General features: G+C 42.0%; 1 protein-coding gene across 2 annotated transcripts in view; it reads right to left on the bottom strand.

The window, feature by feature from the left end:
* Positions 1–18,871, bottom strand: part of rgs7b (regulator of G protein signaling 7b) — a 382,811-nt gene that overhangs the window by 15,222 nt on the left and 348,718 nt on the right. The window contains exons 11-17 of one of the 2 annotated variants that reach the window (XM_080199833.1): positions 17,456–17,554; positions 17,309–17,370; positions 13,045–13,155; positions 11,171–11,296; positions 7,719–7,905; positions 6,499–6,588; positions 2,867–2,902 (exon numbers count right to left, since the gene is read on the bottom strand). In XM_080199833.1, coding sequence (XP_080055959.1) covers positions 2,882–2,902; positions 6,499–6,588; positions 7,719–7,905; positions 11,171–11,296; positions 13,045–13,155; positions 17,309–17,370; positions 17,456–17,554 — 696 coding nt within the window. In that variant the 3' untranslated portion in view covers positions 2,867–2,881. The remainder of the gene's footprint in view (positions 1–2,866; positions 2,903–6,498; positions 6,589–7,718; positions 7,906–11,170; positions 11,297–13,044; positions 13,156–17,308; positions 17,371–17,455; positions 17,555–18,871) is intronic. The other variant, XM_080199832.1, reaches the window with a different exon arrangement.

The following is an 18,871-nucleotide window of genomic DNA, read 5'->3' as shown; positions in this document are numbered from 1 at the left end:
CAAAAAAGACAGTAGGACTAGGGGGAACAGCCTCAAGATAAAGGGGGGGGGGTGGTTTAGAACGGAGTTGAGGAGGAACTTCTTCACTCAAAGGGTGGTGAATCTCTGGAATTCTCTGCCCGTTGAAGTGGTGGAGGCTGCCTCGCTAAATATTTTTAAGACGCAGGTTGATGGGTTTTTGATAAGAGAGGGGATTAAGGGTTATGGGGAGAGGGCGAGAAAGTGGAACTGAGCCACGACAGATCAGCCATGATCTTATTGAATGGCGGGGCAGGCTCGAAGGGCTAGATGGCCTACTCCTGCTCCTATTTCTTATGTTTCTTATGTTTCTTATGCAAAGAGATGTCGTCATTTTCAAGTTGACCGATGTTATAATTGGAATCGAGGGGAGAAGGCAAAATATAGCAGACGTGACTAGTGGAGTGACTAGTGGTGACTATTGGTGACAAGTGGAGTGCCGCAGGGATCGGTGCTGGGGCCTCAACTATTTACCATTTATATAGATGATCGGGAGGAGGGGGCTGAGTGTCGAAATTTGCTGATGACACGAAGATAAGTGGAAAAGCAAATTGTGCGGAGGATGTGGAAAGTCTGCAGAGGGATCTAGATAGGCTGAACGAGTGGGCGAGGACCTGGCAGATGGAGTACAATGTTAGCAAGTGTGAGGTTATCCACTTTGGCAGGAATAATAGTAGGAGGGATTACTATTTAAAGGGCGAAAAGCTGCAGCATGTTACGGTGCAGAGGGACCTGGGGGTCCTTGTGCATGAGTCGCAAAAACCCAGTCTGCAGGTGATCAAGAAGGCGAATGGGATGCTGGCCTTTATAGCGAGGGGGAAAGAATATAAAAGCAGGGAGGTCTTGCTGCGACTGTACAGGGCACTGGTGAGGCCGCAGCTGGAGTACTGTGTGCAGTTTTAGTTGCTGCACTTGCGCAAGGATATTTTGGCCTTGGAGGGAGTGCAGAGGAGGTTCACTAGGCTGATACCAGAGATGAGGGGTTGGACTATGAAGAGAGGCTGAATAGACTGGGTCTGTACTCGTTGGAGTTTAGAAGGATGAGGGGGGATCTTATAGAGACGTATAAGATAATGAAGGGGATGGATAGGGTAGAGGTAGAGAGATTCTTCCTGCTCAGAAAGGACAGCAGGACGAGAGGGCACAGCCTCAAGATAAGGGGAGGGCAGTTTAGAACGGAGTTGAGGAGGAACTTCTCCACTCAAAGGGTGGTGAATCTCTGGAATTCTCTGCCCGTTGAAGTGGTGGAGGCTATCTCGCTAAATATATTTAAGACACAGGTGGATAGGTTTTTGGTAGGCAAGGGAATTAAGGGTTATGGGGAGAAAGCGGGAAAGTGGAACTGAGCCACTTCAGATCAGCCATGATCTTACTGAATGGTGGGGCAGGCTCGAAGGGCTAGATGGCCTACTCCTGCTCCTATTTCTAATGTTCTTATGTTCTTACGTGTAACAAGAGAAATAAACACAGCAAGATAGACAAGGAAACCAAGTTAACTTGGAAGGCTGAAAATTAAATCAAAAAGGAAGGAATGTAAGATAAATTTAAAGAAAAAGATAAGAAAGAACAGTAAATGAACAGTGGCAGAAAAAAAATGAAAGGAAAGGAGAATGCTTATACAAAATACAATCAAAAGGGCTTCTAATTGCTGCAGTGTTGGAACTCCTGGTCAAATCTCAATCACAGCTAACATCTGTGGTTTACTTGCTTCTGCTCATTGAGTGAGGAACTGGGTAATAGTTGAATAGTTTTGTGTAACATGAACATGCTTACTGTGAGGAGCGCAGTGGTGAGATAGACTGAGATTTGTTGAGTTACACTATGTCCCTGCCTGTCAACTGAGGAGCATCAAATGCATGCGGAGAGAAGAAGTTAAGAAATATATACGAAAGGAAGTGTGAAATGGATGATCAGTGACAACATGAAGAGTGATGGATATTTAAAGATTAGATGTGAAGCAAGTGCAGAATTCAGGATGCAAATTGTATTGATACACTTGTGGGACTTTAGCTGCTGCAACAATACACTGAACAATGAATCTTGGAATGTCGGTGGTCCATGAACATTAAAATTGGAGATACTTTATGCCGCAACAAGAACAGAAAATGCTGGAAAATCTCAGCAGGTCTGACAGCATCCGTAAGTGAGAGAATAGAGCCAACGTTTCGAGTCTGGCTGACCCGTTGTCAGAGCGGATGGAGCACTGATGAAGGGTCATACAGACCTGAAACATTGGCTCTATTCTCTCTTCACAGATGCTGTAAGAAGTCCCACAACACCAGGTTAAAGTCCAACAGGTTTATTTGGAATCACGAGCTTTCGGAATGCTGTTCCTTCATCAGGTGAGTTACTCACCTGATGAAGGAGCAGCACTCTGAAAGCTCGTGATTCCAAATAAACCTGTTGGACTTTACCCTGGTGTTGTGAGACTTCTTACCATGTCCACCCCAGTCCAACGCCGGCATGTCCATATCATGGATTCCACCGATGCTGTCAGACACGCTGAGATTTTCTGTTTTTGTTTCAGACTCCAGCCGTATTTCGCTTTTATATTTTGCCACGCCTATTGTATTTAGATTTCTCTTCTTGTGCAATTTCAAAGACTATTGTGAACATTCCTGAGACTGTTGGATTTATTTTTAGCTCCCTGAACCATTTATCCATCCTGGATTATGTGCAAAAGAAATGATCAGGGTTCAAGCCTGCGTAATAAATGTACTGAGTGTATGGGAATGAATTATTTGTGCAGTCTTGCCAATAATTTCAAACATTAAGGACACAACAAAAAATGTAACAGCTGACATTAAACATGGACAGAAAAAAAAAGCCATTGCTCTTTGTATATTACCTTTGGGAACCTCCTTCAAAATAAGTTCATACTTTTCTGTGAACAAGGAGAAAGCAAAGTTGAGGGTGTGTTATTGGTATTTTGGCTTCTGAAATGATATTAGCAAAATGACATCTGCGCAAAGCGAGAACGCTTTGCAGACATTGCGTGATGAAATCTCAGCCCACTGAACTATCTCTTGAGGACCGTATACAATCGGGCTAATGTAGTGAGGTCTCAGGCAACTCAGGGTTGGAGAGAGAATTAAAGAACTCGCAGCTGAAATCAGCTAGTACGTGTCAAAGACTTAGACTACTCGGGTGGTTAATTTGATTTATAGTTAAGTCCAATGAGGTCAATTGTCTCGACTATCATTTCACCTACAGCTCTCACGCTGACACTCCCGGATCTTAGAAGGAACAATCAAAACATGAAGAAATGCACAAAGGATGTATAACGCTCTCCACACAAAATAAGGAGCCTGGCATATCTAGAAGATTAGATATGAACTTGAAATAGAGCACTCTCATTTCTACACAAAGTTGTGAATCTGTATCAAAGATTACCACAACTTCACTTTTGGATTGGCACTGTGGAGTTGTGACACAGGCTCCAAAATCAACTTACCACATTGTGAGTGCATTTCTCAAACTGATCCTCAATGATTCTTGACTTCAATGAACATAAAGAAACATAAAGGAGGATACAAAGAAAGCAAACAGAACTGCTGAATCGATGGCAAAAATAATAACAACGTCTAGGAAGAAAACAAGAATAACTGCCGGAATGGTAACTACTGAATAAAAACATAGGACATGCTGGTAAAGATAATGAAATGAAGTTCAAGCATAAAACAGTAAACACTTCAGAATATACTGTCATTAACTCTACACAACACTGTACCAAATCTGCTACTTTTAACTGTACTATCTCAAATATTTTACAAAATTTCAAGGGTAATGATTAAGCCCAAGTAGTTAGAGGTTAACAAAACAATAGGCCTCATCCAAACCGCATCAACATTGACATAAATTGTAACACAGGCGCCAGCAAGAATCAAAATTGCAGTTTCACGAATTCTCCTGGGTCCTAAATGACCCGGTCTGAGATAGGTTTGTGCAAAATTACAGTTTGGGTGTTGAGAACTGACAGCTATTTTCTGAGTTCTAGAGGATTGGACGTTTATAGAAATTGAAACCATAAATCAATATTCTTGACTGTCACCCATTTTGACATTCTGCACGAAATTGGCTAGAGTTGGTCTTGTTTGGCCTGATTTGGATATTTAGAACAAAATTTGCAATCATGAGTGTATGCCCTTGAAAAATATTAATATTGTATGACATGTCTGTTTTATTCTGGCATGGTTTTGCTTATTGCCAGAGTTTATGCTCCAAATGTTAAGGTCTCAGTGTTGCCAGATGCTTGCGTCCATCAATCATAAAAGAGATGGGATTTTGATCGATTTAAGCTAGTGTGCGAGACTGGCATGCACTGCAAAAATGCAGCATCTCAACTCGAGAATTAATTGACCTGTGTTTCATTGCTTGCACAAAGCATCTCTTCTGTATTTATAACAAATTCAGTGATGCTAGTGACAGTGATGATGGTGGAGCCTTTGGACTTTTTGCTTGTCTTTCAGATTAAACAACTATATTACAAAGCAGGAACAGAAATAATCAAAAGCAATGGGATCAGTGGGAAAAGGAACAACAGGACGAAAGGAGAGAGAGAGAGATACAGAGAGAAAGAGAGCACATAAAATATGGAGAGAAAGCATTTTATTTTTCGTTTCAAATTTTACTTTGTGGGCCAGGAGGAGTTCTCCCAATCATTCTACCCTCTAAAATTCGCGCAACCTCCCCTAGGATTGCCATACGCCTCCTACCTCAATTTAATGCAAACTAGATTCACCACTGCAACCTCCCCTCAGAGCCCCCACCCATTCAGAAATCCAACCTAATCAAGACAGGGGCCAATTTTTTACATTAGCAGACTTTTTAACTAAAAAAAAACCTTCTAGTTTGTAAATGGTGACAATTTTGAAGATGGGTTCGTGAACAGTTCCTCGATTTGATGTGTCAAATGAAATCACGGAGACATTCTAAGTGAACACACTTAAAATTTCTCTATGTCCCAAGGAATTTTCATGAACACTTTCACAACATCACTACGCCTAGTGGCCAATTCTATGATCTGGTGCTCCCAGAACAGACTAAGGAGCTCATCTTGGGAAATTACATCGTGATTTTTCTGTCCATTAAAATTAATGCAGGTGAAAATAATAGCCTGAATGCTTTCAATTTCCTGAGACACACTCCCTGTAATTCTGGTTTCCACATCAGTCACCATTACCGAACCACTTTTGGTTGACAAGACCATTAAAAAAAGAGCTAACAGAGGTCTAGGCTTCATCTCATGAAGTATAGGATATAAAAGACAAGTGCTAATGATGAGTTAATATTAAACCTTAATAAGATTTCAGTTTGAGTAGTATTTAGTTTCAGGATCTGCACCATAGCAAGGGTGGCGAGGCTTTAGAGAGGCACAGTGCAGACACACTGTGATGCTATGTGATACGTGGGAATATTAGAAAGAAGAATTTGAACAAATTGAGTCTTTAGCCATCAATACAGGATATTGGACGATGTAATAACATGTTTATAATAATGGGAGAAATGGGACAGGATAGAAGCAAACTGCTTCCAGTATCTGTGGGGCCAAGAATGAAGGGGTCGTAGGTACGTAATTATATGGAAGAAATTTAGAACAAGAGGGGAGGACAAATTACTTTACACAGAGACTCTAAGACTGTACAATTCACTTCAAGGGATTAGCAGTTAAGGCAGAACAACATTCAAGAGAAGTTTGGATAGGTGGTTGAAGGAAAAGCGATTGGAACTGCGTGGGAAGAGGGTGCATGGACGAGATTAAAACTACTTAGTCGTACAAAGGATAAACACTGACACAGACTGGTTGGCTCAAAGAACATTGTGTCATGTTATAACTTGAGCAAAACTTTGAAACCATATGGGTAATGCATCCAAGACTTAAAATCTTTAGATCTGCTCAATAATTATCTAATTGAAGAAACATGCCAAATCAAAATATGTTACACTCACACTTCTGTAATATGATTTTTATTCTTTAAAAGTCAATTTTGTGGGACTAATTTTACAAACTCATTTAGCAGCCTTGCCTGCTAAGAGCACGTATTTGGAGATTACGGGTATACGCCCTGCTTGGTTGCCTTGGGGAGCTACAATATAAATTTTCAGTGAACAAGGTAAAATGCTAAGGACAGAAAGTATAAATATTGCTAAAGACACCTGCTGTTAAATGATATAAACATTATTGGATAATAAAGTTGGCATAACTTTAAAACTATGGCGCTAGCTACTTTATAAGCGATAACAAAAGAGACAAACACATTGCAGTGAAAAGTGCTGTTTAAGTCAATAAACACAATAGCTACATATCTAACTGAATTATTAACCAAAGTTATGCTTGATAACATAAGTTCAGAAGATGAAAAAGTGATCTTTGTTGCCTTTGTCCTGCTCCAATACCTACCATTTTCTTTCCATGCCTCCAGCAAATCATTAATGGCTTGATGAGTGGGGTACAAACGAAAGACAGCTATGAATAAGTACCTTTTTTTTAGCCTGGAGCAGCTCCTGGTAGGCACTGGAACGTATGAAACGGGGATAGGAATCACTTTTCATCAGTTTGTAAATGTGCTCCTAAAAGAACAAGTCACAAACGTGAGCAGGCTACGCATGTGCACCTGAAGTGCTGTATCTTCATGTTCTTGTACACTCAAACTGCAGAGCTTTACTCTGCATCTGGCTGCACTACATCTGACCTGGGATTTCTCGGCACTGAATTCCTGAAATGGGACACCATTCTGTACAGATTTTCTCTCTGGGTGCAGATTGCACTAAAGATTATGAATGAGCCAAATTAATTTTCCACGCATTGCATGCAGATAATTGTGTCCTTTCTAAAATAAAAAGAGTGCGGTATTAGCACTGTGAGAACTTTCAAATAAAATGCAGATAAAAATAAAGTGGTGGTAGAATGACTGATGTGATTGCGGGGCAGGCGAATGAATTAGGTGAAATATTAATGGACTTCTAAGAACTTTGTTTCTTATTTTAAACTTGCTGCCAAGCTTGGTCAACATGGTTAACTGTTGAACTTAGTAAAGATACATGAAAAAATGTAAATTAATGTTCACACTTTAGGATGCACTGTTATATGGACTCTTTTATTTATACTTTTGTTCCTTCCATTTTTGATTAAGCACTTGTTCAGTCTTTTAATCCTCCATGTATCAAATGCCAACCTCCAGGCCAAAAACAAATTAGCTTGGCACCTTGCTCTTGGATCTCTTGAACTGACTGCCTGAAATTTAATCCAAGGAGCAACTTGCTGTGATTCATCATTACAGAGCTATGCCATTAGTTTAAACTTATTTTTATGGTTTAGTTAGAATTGAAAATGTTAAAGTAGCCATATGCCTTTAATGTATAGTGCAAGACATTACAATATTTTCATGGGATGCACCTTACTTATGTAACCATTGTTGGAAAAACCCATCTGGTTCGCTAATGTCCTTTAGGGAAGGAAATCTGCTTTACCTGGTCTGCCCTACATGTGACTCCAGAGCCACAGCAATGTGGCTAGCTCTCAACTGCCCTCTGAAATGAGGGCAGTTGAGCAAGCCACTCAGTAAGGGGAACTAAGGATGGGCGATAAATGCTGGCTGAGTCAGTAATGCCCATATCCGACAAATTAATGAAAAAAAATGGACATTTTTCCTATCAACAATAATATAAGCTGCATCTCTTTCGTGGTATAATGTGCTCACCTGAGCATCTTCAAACGCGTATCTTCCTGGGTCTTTCACATTTTGTGTGGTCTTGTCATAGCTTTTGGAGTCCACGTTAATGGCACTGGGGGCTCCCGGGGCTAAAAACTCTTGCCAGATTTCTTGAACACGAGATGGCACCTCACGAATAGGCCTTTTTTTCAGATCCAGAACTGCTAACCAGAACCTATTTGGATGCACAGGACATTATCAGCAGTCTCTTTTCAATGCCAAACAGGTTTTTCCACTAACTTAAATCAAAAGATTGTAATTTATCAAGAAGCATGCCAAAGTCAGGAATTGTGTTATGTCCAAGCATAAAATTTAGTTTATTTATTAGTGTCACAAGCAGGCTTACATTAACACTGTAATGAAGTTACTGTGAAAATCCCCTAGTCACTACATTCTGGCATCTGTTCGGATATACTGAAGGAGAATTTAGCATGCAGGCACATCTCCAAACTCTGAGGCCTGGGGTTCGGCTCCTCCCTCTGCAACTGGATCATAGACTTCCTAACCCATAGATTGCAGTCAGTAAGGACAGGCAACAACAATCATCCTCAACACCAGTGCACAACAACAGCCTTGTGTCCTTCGGTTAGTTAGAATTGAAAATGTAAGCGTCCTTAGCCCCTGACTGTACTCCTTAAACACCATTAGCTGGATGGCCAAATTGCTCTCCAACTCGATTTTCAAGTTTGCCGATGACACCACTGTTGTGGGTTGGATCTGACAAGACACAGTACAGGAAAGAGATAGAAAATCTGGTAAATTGGTGCGATGACAATAATCTCCCCCCCAATGTCAACAAAATAAAGGAGGTAGTGGAAGCATAGTAGAGGGCATGCCCCTGTCTACATCAATGGGGACAAAGAAGAAATGGTCGATTGCTTCAAATTTTTAGGTGTCCAGGTCACCAACAACCTGTCCCAGTCCCTCCATGTGGGCGCTAGAGATAAGAAAGCCCAACCATGCCTCTACTTTCTCAGGAGACTAAGTAAATTTGGCATATCTCCTACAACTCTCACCAGCTTCTACAGATGCATCATAGATATCATTCTTTCTGGTTGTATCATAGCTTGATATAGTTCCTGTTCTGTCCATGACCACAAGAAACTACAAAGGGTCATGAACGAAGCCCAGTGCATCAGTCAAACCAGCCACCCACCCATTGACACTGTCTACACTTCCCGCTGCCTCAGAAAAGCAGCCAGCATAATCAAGGACCCCGCATGCCCTGGGCATTCTCTCTTCCACCTTCCTCTAACAGGAAAAAGATACAAAAGTCTGAGATCACGCACCACCTGACTCAAGAACAGCTTCTTCCCTGCTGCCATCAGACTTTTGAATGGACCTACCTTCTATTAAGTTGATCTTTCTCTACATCCTAGAATGTAACGCTACATTCTGCACCCTCTCCTTTCCTTCTCTATGAATGGTATGCTTTGTCTGTTTTGGACGCAAGAAGCAATGTTTTTCACGGTACCCCCATACATTTGGCAATAATAAATCAAACAAAATCAAATCAAATCAAACCGTGGTGGCAGAGGGCATGGGGCAGACAGGACTCTGTTGGTGTCAGCAAGATTGGAAAATCCCACCACTAGCCTGGCTGCCTTCCCCTGGAAAATGGGAAGCAGGATAATAGAAAATCCAAGTTTCTTCCCAAAGTTTGAAGCAGATTTTTATCTAATTAATTTCTTAACTCCACATTTCTTAATCTTGTCCAGTATAGTATTACCTAAACTCCAAATACACCCATCCTATGATAGTTGCCCCATCCACCATATCTGATACATCCACACACAACTCTCATCATAGAATCCATAGCATCCCTCCAATGCAGAAGGAGGCCATTCAGCCCATTGAGTCTGCACTAATCACAGTCCCACTCAGTCCCTATTCCCGTGACCCCACTTACTTACCCTGCTAATCCCCTGACACTAGGGTCAGTTTAACATGGCCAATCAACCTAACCCGCACGTCTTTGGACTGTGGGGGGAAGCCGGAGCACCTGGATGAAAACAACGCAGACATGGGGAGAATGTGCAAATTCCACACAGAATGTGACCTGAAGCTGGAATTGAACCCGGGTCCCTGGCGCTGTGAGGCAGCAGTGCTGACCACTGTGCCGGCAATCATGATTGTCTTACACAACCTTCCCGTCTGAAATTTGTTTTGGCTGCTTATTATTATTTTCAATTCGATCTGGATGTTCAGTAATCTCATCTTCAAGACCAATTAACAACATTTTCCCCGCAAAATTATTAAATTAACTGACCTGTCATTACACAGGGTGAGTTGTGACTCAGCTGCCACTCTCCATTGCCCTCCGTACTCACATCCACACTCTTAATTAAAACTCATAATTCCTGGTGCCTCTGCTACTTTCCTTAATTTCCCTCAGGACCCCTGGCTATATCTTGCCAAGTTACAGCACTGTTTTGTTTTAGCTTGTTTGACTTCACTAATATCTTGTCATATTTAATATGAATCTCAACATGTTCTCAACCAGTTGTGAATTTGCCATGTTCCCAATACCTTTCTCTTTTGCAAATATGGAAGCCAGGTGACAATTGAACTTTGCAGTCATTTTAAATTTGTCCACCACTAACTCACCATTTTATTTTCTCACCTCACCGTGAGTCCCACCTCACATTTAACAACTTTGCTTTTACTGTTGTGGAATCCTGGCCAGCAAGGCTTTCTCCTGGGACTGTAAAGTCAGGAGATTACCCCTTTACAAGTATCAGAATTGTTGATATCAGCAAGAGGGAACCTAAGGAGGCTCTTGATACCCACCTCCAGCGCTACAGTGAGGAAAGAGGCCATTCAGCCCATCGATAACAGTCTCAACCAGTCCCTTTCACTGTAACCCCACGTATTTACTCTACTAATCCCCTGATACTAAGGGACAATTTAGCATGGTCAATCAACCTAACCCGCACATCATTAAACTGAGGGAGGAAACCGGAGCGCCCAGAGGGATCACACGCAGACACGGGGAGAATGTGCAGACTACACAAACAGTCACCCAAGGTTGGAATTGAACCTTGGTCCCTGGTGCTGTGGGGCAGCAGTGCTAGCCACTGTGTTGCTCTATAAACAGAGGTAATGGCATTTGGCCAGTATGGGGATTGAAGCCACGACCTTGGTTTCATCAGCACCACACTCTAACCATCTGAGCTAACCAGCCAACTGTAAATTGGGTAAAAGTTCAGTGGTACGGAAACATTGTTCAATATTAACACTAAAAATGATGCAGCTCAGTTAAGTCCTAATTTGAACTCCGGGTAACGTACATGTTTTAAGACCATCATTTCAATGTATATTTGGCCAATTGTCAACACGTGACTGGAACATGAAGTGGAAACTTGAAGAACAATTTTAATGTCCGTTCCCTAACCTGTGCGTAGAAAGATTTCTGTCACTTGGAAATTTCCAGTACATACCGTAGGTTTTCAGAGCTGAACTCAGACTCCACAAACTTAAGAAACTGTTCCCTCCCTACAGGATCTCTCAAAACTTCATCGATGCAAAAACCCCATCGCTTTACCCTCTGTGCGTATGGTTCTTTGCTGAAAACACAAAGGATGAAACTATTTATGAGCCGATAGCAATAACAGCAGGTTCCATTGGTGTATATGGATTGTGCTAAATAATATGTATCGCATTGTAACATCTCACTGAAATTCGGTCAATAAATTCCTTTGAAATATGGTGAATTGTTATGTTGTCAAATGCTATAACAATTTGGCACCAGTCATGTCCCACAGATAGCTATGAATGATCAAGTCTTGATTTATTTCTCATCATCATGGTCAATACTAGATACCCAAACACTCTGCGACTTGCTATTTTTATCTAGCAGATAAAAACTACCACAAGTAAAACTCTTAGACAGATGCCATTTTCCATTCCTTCCAGTGATGCGATCAGTAGATTCACTTCTTGTGAATGGAAGAGGAGGAAAATTAACAAGTTAATAATCTTAGAAATTTATAGTACAGAGGGAGGCCATTCTCAGAAGAAGCTGTCCACTTACTCATTCTTCATGCCTTTTCCCAAATCTATTTACATATTTATTTTTCAAATCATAGAATCCTACAGTGCAGAAGGTGGTCATTCGGCCCATCGAGTCCGTATAAACAACAATCCCACCCAGGCCCTATCCCTGTCACCCTACATATTTACCCTGCTAATCACCCTGATACTAAGGGTCATTTTAGCTCGGCTAATCCACCTAACCTACACATCTTTGGACAGAAAAGAACCTCGTTTTCTTCAGCCAGAGTGTGGTGAATCTGTGGGATTCATTACCACAGAAGGCCATGGAGCTCCCGTCATTGAGTGTATTCAAGACAGGCTTAGATAGCTTCTTGATTAGTAAGGAGGTCAAAGCTTATGGGGAAAAGGTGGGAAAAAAGATGGGATTGAGAAGCATATCAGCCATGATTGAATGTTGGCACATACGCAATGGGCTGACTGGCCTAATCCTACTCCTATATCTTATGGTCTTGTCTTTTGAATGCCTTGAGCACTGCCAAATTCATGTTTTTCTCTTTTCCATTCTTTTTCCTCTGTTTTCCATACTTGGTCACTAATTTTCTGCCTTCCGTTTCCATTTCTGATTTTGTCCCATAGGACCGTTAGTGTGCCATCCTCCTGCCAACCCTTAAAACCTTTAAACCCTTCCCAACAGCATGAGAAAAACCTCTCAACAAAGATATTTGTCCTGGCCTATTAAGATGCAGACTGTTCAGTTTGTACAGGACCCACCTCCCCCAGAAATGGTCCCAGTACTTCAGGGATCTGAAATCTTGCATCTTGCGCCATCTCTGCAGATTCTTCAGAACACATTTGTGAACTCTAACTGCCAGTTTCTACGCTCACTAGCGCATGGCACTAGGATTAATCCAGAGATTACAAACTCCAAAGACCTACTTTTACCTAGCTCCCTAAAATCTTCTTTGAGGACCTCTTTCTACCTATGTCATTGGTACCAATGTTGAGGGTGATATGGAGCATTGCAGCAAGGAAGTCTGAGAAAAGTGTTGGTGTAATGACACATAAATCTTTGGAGGCAGAAACCCTTTCACCAAAATCCCTTTATTTACAAATTCTAACACAGTTCAAAGTTTGTTCAAAGTTTTTTGGAAGAATGAGGTTGAGCAATTGATATTTTAACAACGTCAAAACAAGCTGCTACTGTAACTGCTGAAATATTCAAAAATAGGTATCAGACTTCCTGCATCATAAAATGAGGGAATGTGTTACAAAATTTTTAAGTGAAGAAGAAAAAGTAAAAAAGACTTTACAGACTGACCTTGCTTCGAGCTCCCAGAAGGAAATATCATCTGACATCCATGGGTTTGAGGGTTCAGGGGTTATAAGGAATGGGTCAAATTCCATGTACTGTTCCGAGTACCCTATCAGACTGGAGACAAAATAGACAGCTGGTGAGACAAAAATGTGCTCCAGATGTGATTGAACACCAAGGGTTATATTTTCTGAATGTAGGACGAACAACTTCTATTTTATGATAAATAAAACATTCAAAATCAAGATAGTAGCTGTACATTTTGTTTTGCTCTTGGAGTCTGTGCAAGCAGAATATGATAACAGGAACAAAGAACATTCTTAATCGTGGTGCACTCGTAGCAGTAAGCACCTAATTTACCACTCTTCACATATAAGTGGTGAATATTTCATCCATCCAGCTGCAAACTGTGCAAAGACTTGAAAAAGGAGACGGTAGAACATCTGTTTTCTAAGCTGGGACATTAAGGTCAGGAATGTCAGTATTCTGGAATATATGGTTATTTATTTGAACTGGGAAGGACGGCATGCATTTCATAAAGGCAAAGTACTGCAGATGCTGGAATCTGAAACTAAAATAGAAAATGCTGGAAAATCTCAGCAGTTCTGACAGCATCTGTGGAGGGAGAATAGAGCTAACATTTCGAATCATGCATTTCATGTCTTTTGCATCTTCAGAACATCTGAAAAGACTGTATGTACAGCCAATAGAGTCCTCTGAAATGCAATTAATGTTTTCCCAAATACATGATCTACTGATCTATACACAGCAAGGTCTGATAAAGACTGAGGGGCTGAATGACCAGTTAAACCTATATTTGGAGCAGTTGTTGCTGGATGAACGTTGGGTTGCAGGCCTCCCCTTCTCTTCTTTGAATAAAGATGTGGTAATCTTCATCCACTGAGTTTAATTCTTATCCAAAAAGCAGCACTGCAATGTCAGCAGTAATGATATGCTCAAGTCCAGGACTGGGACTTGAATCGAAAAGGAATAATTCACAAACAAGTGTTATTGATACTAATGTGAAGTGCTAGTGGTTGCAAGTCTGACAGAAGCCACTTAGTTAGATGAATCCAGAGATTTTAAAGTTTCAAGTTTATTTATTAGTGTCACAAGTAGGCTTATATTAACACGGCAATGAAGTTACCATGGAAATCCCCTAGTCGCCACACTCTGGCATCTGTTTGGGTACACTGAGGAAGAATGTAGCACGGCCAATGCACCTAACCAGCACTTCTTTAGGACAATGGGAGGAAATCGGAGCACCCAGAGAAACCAACGCAGACATGGTTAGAACGTGCAGACTCCACACAGAGAGTGATCAAAGCTGGGAATCGAACCCAGGTCCTTAGCGCTGTGAGGCAGCAGTGCTATTGTAAATATGGTGCAATCTACTAGGACAGAAAGCAACGAAACAAAGGATCAGTGCATAACAATTCTTTATTGTGCCTTGAACAACCAAATGCAGCAGTGATTTGATTCCCAACAAAAATGAATTATTTATCTTCAGTTTTTAGCATTAACAGTGTTTAAAATAATGGGAACTACTGAATCCATAGAATCCCTACAGAGAAGAAAGTCTTCAGCCCATCAGATCTGCATTGACCCTCCAAAAAAGCACTCTACATAAGCAGAGTCCCTTACTCCTATCCCTGTGACTCTGTGCATTGTTCACAGCTAATCTTTCGAACCAGCACATCTTCAGACTGTGGGAGGAAACCAGTGCACTCAGGGGAAATGTACGCACGCACAGGGAGCATGTGCAAACCCCACACAGTCACCCGAAGCCAGAATTGAAGCTGGGTTCTTAGTGCTGTGAGGCAGCAGTGCTAATGACTGTGCCATTGAGACACTGAAGAATGAAGGGAAATCAAAATGAGGTAAACAAGATGTTAAAAGTTATGGATTTAAGTAGGCATGGAGTGGATGCTTCCTCTTGTGGGACGATCTAGGGTGAGAGGTCATAGTCTTAGGATAAGGGGTAACAAACTTAAAACGGAGTTGAGGAGAAACTACTTCTTCCAAAGAGTTGGGGATCTGTGGAATTCAATACCCCAGAGCGTGGTGGATGCTGGGACAATGAGTAAATTTAAGAAGGAGTTAGACAGATTTTTAATTGGTGATGGGTTGAAAGGTTATGGGGAGAAGGCAGAAAAATGGGGATGAGGAGCTTATCAGCCATGATCGAATGGCAGAACTGACTCAATGGGCTGAATGGCTTAATTCCGCTCTTGTATCTTATGAACTTATGAAGGGCTAATAAATTGAATGGCTATGGTTTAGAAAATTTTATCATGTTCTTGTGGATTGGTTTGGAATGTAATTTTTATGTTCCTATTTTCCCACAGTGTGTTTAAATTTCAACAGCATGGTGAGTGAACATTTGGCTTAATATTTAATGGCTATGCTTTACCGAGGTCTGACTTTGAAAACAAGTGCATCTCACACAAATCCTCTCACTGTTCTAGTGTCTGCTTTGGATCCCAAATTCGAGAAGCAGCTAAAGCTGGCTTTCACTCACTTGCACAGAGATTAAAGACAAGCATCAAAGACATTGTTGGAGCCTATTATTGAAACATAAAGCAGATTATTGGAACTTGTTAAAAAAAAGCTTCCAGCAGTGGTAGGCATGCAAAAGCACAGGACCAGTCAAGTGATCGTGATCAGCGGCAGTTCCATTGATGCGCGCAAGAAGCTGTAGGCAGTAGGACAGAGAGCAGTGTGACCCGAGTCCTAACATTCCCAGTCATGATCCACATATATCGGAATCAATCACAGATGCAAGCAGCAGGCGTTCTGACACATAGGCTAAACCACTGCGCGACAGAAGAAGTTAGGAGCAAGACAATAGCTACAAGTACATCAATGATGAAGAACGATTTACAGATCCTGAGGGGAAAAAAAAGTCTTGAAGTCTTATCAACACACACACACAGTGGGCAGGATTTTCTGGCTGCGCTCACCCCAAGGCCAGAAATTGGAAATTCCTTGGTCCGAGGTCTGACCCTCCCCCCCCACCTGCTATAGTTCTTGTGGTGGGTAGGATGGGGAAGTTCTACCCTGTGTACATTTAAACACTGGAAATTCTCAAACAAGCAACATGGTTCACACTGGGCTAAATTTGGCAAGGTGCCCAACTGACCATTCCCCACAGCTAATGGCCCATCAGTGCAGACTCGATGGGCCAAATGGCCTCATTCTGCATTGTAGGGATCCTATATTCCATGATTCTATAAATAGTCAAAGTGGTGCCTCCGAGGTTCTCTCAAATAGCTGTTAATAGAATGGAGGCGGGATTTCTGACTCTCATGGACAGGAAATTGTGCCTCAGAGAGCTGCCAGCTAAACTGAGAGCAGCAACATACAACATTGGATCAGAATTTGGTTAAGAGTTTGGGTTCAATTCCCACCCCAGGTGAAATTTGAAATGAAAAAAAACTCTTGCATTAAAAGTCTAGTGGTGATGATGAAACCACTGTCAATTGCTGTAAAAACCCACCTGGTTCACTAATGTCCTTTAGGGAAGGAAATCTGCCACCCTTACCTGGTCTGGTCAATATGTGACTCCAGACCCACAGCAATGTGGTTGACTCTCTGACATAGCCAAGCAAGCCACTCAGTTTCAGGGCTACTCAGGATGGGTAATAAATGCTAGCCCAGCCAGTGATACCCACATCCAATGAATAGGTAAAAATAATTAAGGTCTCACTAACAAGCTGGCAAATCCCGGCAAGAGGGTAGATAGGGAGTTTGGGATTTGAGAGGCCAATTGGGAGAGGATAATCTGGAGGGGAGTGGGTAAAACTTTGGACAGGGCCTTGAATGGGTCCAGTAGGCCCATTAAAGAGGTTAGGAATTCAATGCCCCCTTAAGATCCTTGCCTGATGCCACCCTTATTAATGGTAAATCTGCAATAGGGGCAGTGTTGGGGATGTAGGCTGCCAATGAGTTTAATGAACAATCCCCACTTTCAAACCTACTGGTGGGGAATGAAAAATCCAGCCAACTATAGCACAGTAAAAGCTCTCAAATATCACATGCACTCAGACACCAGGTGTTCTCAGACACCACATGCTCTAAAACAGCAAATCTTCTCAAACACTGCAGGGCTTCAACCAAAAGGAACAAGCACTCAAACATTAAATGCCCTCAACGCATCTGTGACCCTTGGCCAGGACATTGTGCCTGGTGCAGAGAGGAAAGTAATGAAGAACAGAGGAAAGTAGAGAATAATGCAACAAAGCCATCAAACAGGAAAACAGAGCCTTACCTCTCTGCAACTTTGGACATTTTTAACCGGTGTCTATCTAGCTGCATTTGCCAGAGCTTTATCTGTAATAGGGAAAAACATCAAGTCAAACTCATCAGGTTGAAAAAGAGTAGTCCTAGTTTAAATCACTTGATTAATATTACAAACCTGTTGATGTAATTCTTCTACCGTTGGTTGCTTTACTTCGGGTGCTGGCGTGTGGGTGGGACTGTGGCTTCGGACATCGTTTTGTAGCCCATAGACAGACTGAAGGACAGGATACAAAAGGGGGCTGTTAAAGAGCCCTTACAGAAAAGCGCTAATGTGTTCTAAAGTAATCCTTACTTCCCCATTCATTCACAATATTTTCAATCTTATCAAAGCTGAATAAGATGTCTAGGTGCAGGACTGCAATTTTAGTGTGCATGTTTAACACCCGTAGCCACACACGTGCACCAGGGACCCAGGTTCAATTCCAGCTTCGGGTCGCTGTCTGCATGGAGTTTGTATGTTCTCCCAGTGCCTGTGTGGGTTTCTTCTGGGTGCTCCGGTTTCCTCCCAAACTCCAAAGTGCGTGGGTTAGGTTGATTGGCGAAGCTAAATTGACTCTTAATATCAGGGGGATTAGCAGAGTAAATCTGTGGGATACAGGGATAGGGCCTGGGTAGGATTGTGGTTGGTGCAGGCTTGATGGGTAAACCTCCTTCTGCGCTGTAGGGATTCTATCATTCTATGATTATTATAGCAGAAATCTCGATTTTGTATTCACAAGTAACACTGGCTCTGACATAATACTACTGGTGATTCAAGATCCTATGTCACAAAATAGATTTTTGTTCAGCTGCTTGGTTTTTCCGCTTGTTCTCAATTTTTGATAATTATGTCCAGTGGTTTTTATTTCTTACCTCACCAGTTCATAATGTTCAGCCTATGGGCTTTACAAAGGGAAGATTGGGAGCTGGGAGAGGCTGAATAAACTGGGCTTGTACTCGTTAGAGTTCAGAAGAATGAGGGGAGATCTCATTGAGACGTATAAGATGATGAATGGGATGGATAGGATAGAGGTGGAGAGACTCTTCCCGCTCAAAAAAGACAGTAGGACTAGGGGGCACAGCCTCAAGATAAAGGGGAGGCGGTTTAGAACGGAGTTGAGGAGGAACTTCTTCACTCAAAGGGTGGTGAATCTCTGGAATTCTCTGCCCGTTGAAGTGGTGGAGGCTGCCTCGCTAAATATTTTTAAGACGCAGGTTGATGGGTTCTTGATAAGAGAGGGGATTAAGGGTTATGGGGAGAGGGCGGGAAAGTGGAACTGAGCCACAACAGATCAGCCATGATCTTATTGAATGGCGGGGCAGGCTCGAAGGGCTAGATGGCCTACTCCTGCTCCTATTTCTTATGTTCTTATGTTCTTATGAAAGCAGGGCCTTCTCATCTGTGACCATGCTGGAACAGTGGGAATGACGAAGGAAGCTAACAGCCTGATATGCCCTCTCCGAGCAAGAGACAGTGCACGACGTGGATCCAGGAACTCAGGCAGGTAAGCGGTGTAAAATACTTGGTGGCACAGTGGTTACCACTGCTGTC

Source organism: Carcharhinus amblyrhynchos, chromosome 12 (genome assembly GCF_965287045.1).
Source record: "Carcharhinus amblyrhynchos chromosome 12, sCarAmb.v2.hapA, whole genome shotgun sequence".
In the NCBI taxonomy this organism is placed as follows: domain Eukaryota; kingdom Metazoa; phylum Chordata; class Chondrichthyes; order Carcharhiniformes; family Carcharhinidae; genus Carcharhinus; species Carcharhinus amblyrhynchos.
Note: the sequence above shows the minus strand (reverse complement) of the source record. Positions and strands in the feature narration are given on the sequence as shown.